The sequence below is a fragment of the Cajanus cajan genome, chromosome 7 (genome assembly GCF_000230855.2).
Source record: "Cajanus cajan strain Asha chromosome 7, NIPB_CcT2T_4, whole genome shotgun sequence".
Taxonomy (NCBI): Eukaryota; Viridiplantae; Streptophyta; class Magnoliopsida; order Fabales; family Fabaceae; genus Cajanus; species Cajanus cajan.
Window position 1 is genome coordinate 40878279 of NC_138523.1, and position 5021 is coordinate 40883299.

The window sequence follows — 5021 nt, forward strand, 5'->3', positions numbered from 1 at the left end:
CCAAGACCGAACCTTTGGTGTAAAATAATATTATGGACATTTGATGGTCAAGAGCTTGCAATGCACATGACTTTACATCCAAAGTTGTACCTCCTATCTCCCTATAATTGAGGAAAGAAAAAAGAAAATGAGCGATGGGGGATCACGGCATAGCAGTATGAAAGTGTGAATTATTGGATCTGCATCATGCCCTTGTTGTCATGCTACATTTGAAAACCAACGAGTTTGGTTGGACCAAGCGTTGCCATCAAGTAGTTAGTGTAACGATATATCCTGTAACTAATTAAGGAATCGATTAAGCAATTGTGGGCCAATTGGTACTTTCATTCCACTGTTTTCTCGTCAAGTTTTCTTAAATGGGCCGCACATTTGGATTAATTAGATCACGTCTAAGGAATTAAAATTAAAAATAGAAGTAAAAGAGAAAGCAGCACGGAAAGGATAAAAGCATAAATCAAGTATATGCATCATGCAATGTTGATACATATAAATTATTTTCATTTTTCTTTGATGATGACAAACTGATATATCTAACCATGTGCAATCTCAATGATTTATATCTCATTTCAAAGGCAGCTTGTGATACACACCAAGTTATTGGACACACGAGTATAGTATTTGGACACGTGGGTGGCTTCGTTAACAAAGACAAGGAGAGTAGTCACTATTGAGACTGTGACACAAAGGACCAGAATCTTGATACCTACATGTATATTCAGGTTTGTCATGGCGCTTTCCAATCGGAAATATCGGCATCAAGCCATTTGCATGGCAGTTCCGGGACTGGACAAAACCAACTTAATAGGCGTGTCTTTAGGTTATTGCTTTTATGATTTCAAACCAGTTTATTTTATTTTATGTCCACCACGGCAACAATGTATTGTTCAATTATCCTTATCGCTTATGTCATTGAGTTACTGGGTGAGTGTGAGTTGTCTCTTTTAACTGTGGTCTGTGGATAATTGATTTTTCTTTTTTAATTTTAAATAAACCATATATCTTTCGTTTGAAACTGGCTGGTATTGATAGATGGGGGGGTTACTTCATGAATTAACAAGATTTCACGTATTCAATAAGTCAACATTATGCAAGACATACTGTTTGCTAATACATTAGATAATCTAATTTAGATTTGTTAAACTTGAATCATTACACAGAATATGCTAAAATTTGGATGGACCGTGCTACTCTGTTTAGCAAAGGGAAAGGCAAATTGTGTGTTTGGAATAAGGATGAAGATGAATTCCGTGCAATTGAGATAGGTTGCTTTCATTTTTGATTCCTTTACTATAATCTATTTATTTGAAATAAAACCAATACATAAATTGTAATCATATAGAAGCTTAACGACTGTTCTTAAGAGTTTTAACGCTTCTGAAACAAGACTTGATAAATTAATGCGTGGAAACTAAAAATAGTTTGGCTGTTGCATGATTAGCTTGGAAATTTTAATGTGTACCGAAAAGATAAAACCAATGTTGGGTCAAAGTGGGCAGCTGAAGGTCCAAAAGTGGTGACTAATTTTAATTGCGGCTACGCCGCTCCACAACCGTTTAGTGACCTTGTAGTAAGGATGCTTGCCAAGAATGAAGGGTAAAAAACGTGTAATCATTAAAAAAAAAATGCACTGGCATTTGTGAGCACCAGACCAGAAGCAGTTAAACACATGTTTGTTGTCCGTGGTAGTTTGCTGATTGTCATTTGTGTGTGTAGCAGAAGCGATTGTTTTTGTTTTTGTTTTTCATGGTAACATTTCTATCCTCGTATGTTCCAATCCCACCCCATATAACAAAAGAAAATCCAACACTTGATTCATCTGTATTGAAGAAAAAGGCATGATGGTGGTCAGACTTGCCTAGATTTCAGATTTAAAAATTCCTGATCTCGTCATTGACAGAAAGTAAAAGGTAAAATGATAATAAGAAAGCAAGCTAAAAAAGAAAAAAGGCAAGCGCGCGAAAATTTAAACAAAGCGTGCGAGTGACTCTTTTTCTCTGCTTTTTTTTTTTTTTTTTTTTTTTTTGTTGTTGTTGTGAATGGAATTCAAAAGAGGAGTTTCCTACGAAGCGCGGGTAGGTTGTTACATTGAGGTTGAGGGGAAAGGGAAGCGAGTTCTCGAATGGTTTCGCCAACCAGATCTTTAAACACGAGACGTTCCACGTCCAACACCACATCTCCCATCTCCACCGGCCATTCTCCCCACCCCCGCATCTCCTCCGCCATGTCCTTCCTCAACATCCCGCATACCACCTTTGAAAAGTCCTCCGACTCCGATTCCTCCCTCTCCCGGATCCTCTGGAACTCCCACCAGATCTGCTGCCTCTGCTCCCCGCCTGACACCGCCTTCCACGGCGGCAACTGCTGCTTCCGGTTCAGGATCTCCTGGAGTATGTCGAATATCAACCGCCTCTGCAGCGTCGACGCCTTCGAGCTGTCCTTCCCCTTCAAACACTGCTGCTTCTCCAGTAAGAGGAAAACGTCGCTCTCTTCCGGCAAGTAACTGCAAGCTCGCAGAATCTCCGACACGTAAACGAAATCGCTATCCTCCGACGCTGCCTCCTCGCTGCTGCACAATGCTGAACTCCACACATCGTCTTCTGATTCCGCCGCTTGATCTGTAATGTAATTTCACCACATTCATTATCATCGTCCACTTTCCAACGCAAGATTAATTAATTAATTAATTAAATAACCTAAACAGAATTAAAAATGTCTGGAACGGTGAGGTCAGTCCCACGTGATTGTTGTACGGTTAAAATCAGGCACCCCACCCCACCGCACCGCACCGCAGTTTTGAGGCAAGTGAATGAGCCAACTGAGCGATGGCATGTCAACATCCCTGGGATCAAATGATTGGTCCACATTGGTGAAGAGGGAGAGGACAAACCATACACTGTTCTCGTACTTGCACTTGAAACACAACCAAAACAACAGCTTAAAAATAAAACGCCTACACTATGCACTATGCACAAATAAGACGTCATTCCATTTCTAAATAGTAAATACTAAGCAATTAAAACAACACTCACCTTTGTAATCAATGCAGCGTTTGGTTATCGGGGATGGTGAACACCAGTCGTCCTTGTAAAACGACGAGTCAAGCACCGATACTGGACTCGGTTGCAACTCGTTCGCCGCGGTTATTTCTGCTATGCTGTTCAGCAGCTTATCGCACCTATCCAACAGATCTTTCCCTTCCTTGTACTCTTCCATCCTGTACCTCTGCATCCCACGGACAATTCAATTTCAATCAAAAAACATATTCCAATGTGCAGTCGTAAAAATAGTAATAGTAATAGAATATGAGTGAGTCACCTCTGTATCGGGATAGGAGGAGGCGCTGAAGCTGTTGTCTGAAACGGTGGAGGACTCATCCTCTGCCTTACGCTCCATGTTTTTTCTCAACCTGGGGGATCCACCGGTTGCATTAGCATATGCATTCCTCCTGGGGCTGGCCTTAGGCGAATGAACCGGAGACACGGAGACCCTTCTGGAATCCACTTTCCTCTGCGTTTCGGGGTTGGGGAGCTTCCTACGGTTGGGTGCTCTGACTTGATTCCTTGCATTCCGATCAATCTCGCTCCTTCGGGGGCTCCGGTGGGAGTGGGAAGGGGAAGGGGAAGGGGATCGAACCGGTTTCATGAGGACAATAGGAGATTGGTTGGGTTTGTTGGAATGTAGAAGGCCCTTGAGCTGCAAGGCCTCGAGGATGTGCTTGAGCGTGTGGAGGTCCTTGGAAGGCTCGTTAATCCCTCGCATCCGAAGTCTTCTTTCAATCTCAGAGTAGACTGAGACGGTGTGTTTAGGCTCAGGGAAGAAATCAGCGGAGTCGTAGAAGCTCTTCTTCGCCCTGTGCCTAGGTGGATCTGCGCCTGCACCTGCGCCTCTGCCAGTGTCCAATCGGCTGCGGAAGGCACCATCATTATTCCCGTGGACCACATTGGGTCCCTGCGACTGCGACCTGGGTAAACTGTTGGGGTCGAAGAAGCGACACTGCGGCTGCGGCAGGGGCAGGGGCAGATCTCTGGACACTCTGGACTCGGAGGCGGATCTCTGGAGCTTGGCCATGGGCATGGGCATGGGCACGTCCGAATCCGGCAAGGGCTCAAGGCCCATGAGCTTGGCAATGACGCTGGTGGAACGACGCTGCTTGTCCACGTCGTTTTCCGGAGGGATCTCTCTACGCTGGAGGCTTCCTTTGGCGTCCACCACGGCTCTGCTGTCCAGCGACAGCCTGGGAGCCTCTCGCGTGAACTTCCACGAGGACCGCGTGCCTTCCTTGAATTCCAGAACGGGGAGGGCGGGAGCGCCGCCCTTCGCCTCTGATTGGACCTCCCGCGGCGGGGAACGCGAGGGCGAGGCGCTGGGCTTCTCCGCCGTGGCCTGCGAAAAGGAGAGAAAAGGGTTAGCTTGGTGAAGATGCGTGAGGTGTTGGATGAGGAGGGTGCTAGTGTTACCGGAGGGAGGCGTTTGGGGGAGTAGACGCGTTTTCCGGTGAGTATCTGGTTGCGATCGAAGATCTGGAGGAAGCCCGCCATGCAGCCCATCTGCTTGTGGATGTGCTTCTCCAGGTTCTGGTCGCGAACCATACCCGTCGTCATTTTTCTCTTCTCTTCTCTTCTCTTATGTCACTCTCTGTTGTGTTGTTTGTGAAACCTCCATTCTCGTTTTTCACTACTCTCTCATCATATGGATATATGCCTTGCCTTTATCTCACACTCCCTCCCGCTTTTCTGCTCTATAAAACGGGGTCGCCACAATTAAACGCCAACGAACAGGGCCCAGGGATTTTTTTGTCCTTCCACTTTTCCAATTTTACCAACTTGTCCTCCCTCTTATTTTACCACCCCCTTAAATTTACCTATAAACTATAAAATATAGTTTTCTTTTATAATAATTATTTGTCAATTGTTTTAAATAAAAACTATTTATTGTTTCAAATTCGCATGTCATTATTATTTAATCATAAAAGTGTAACAACATGTCTTGCTTTTAAGACTTAAATTTTTAATCCTATAAAT

The 5021-nt window shown here is 44.3% G+C and overlaps 1 protein-coding gene across 1 annotated transcript; it reads right to left on the bottom strand.

Moving 5' to 3' along the window:
• Positions 1–1821: 1821 nt before the first annotated feature.
• Positions 1822–4732, bottom strand: TRM5 (zinc finger CCCH domain protein). The gene is made up of 4 exons (XM_020378239.3): positions 4458–4732; positions 3316–4383; positions 3030–3222; positions 1822–2615 (listed from the first exon to the last, which is right to left on the bottom strand). The coding sequence occupies exons 1-4, from the start codon at positions 4599–4601 to the stop codon at positions 2044–2046; spliced, it is 1977 nt and encodes a 658-aa protein (XP_020233828.2). The 5' UTR covers positions 4602–4732; the 3' UTR covers positions 1822–2043.
• Between the last annotated feature and the right edge of the window lie 289 nt (positions 4733–5021).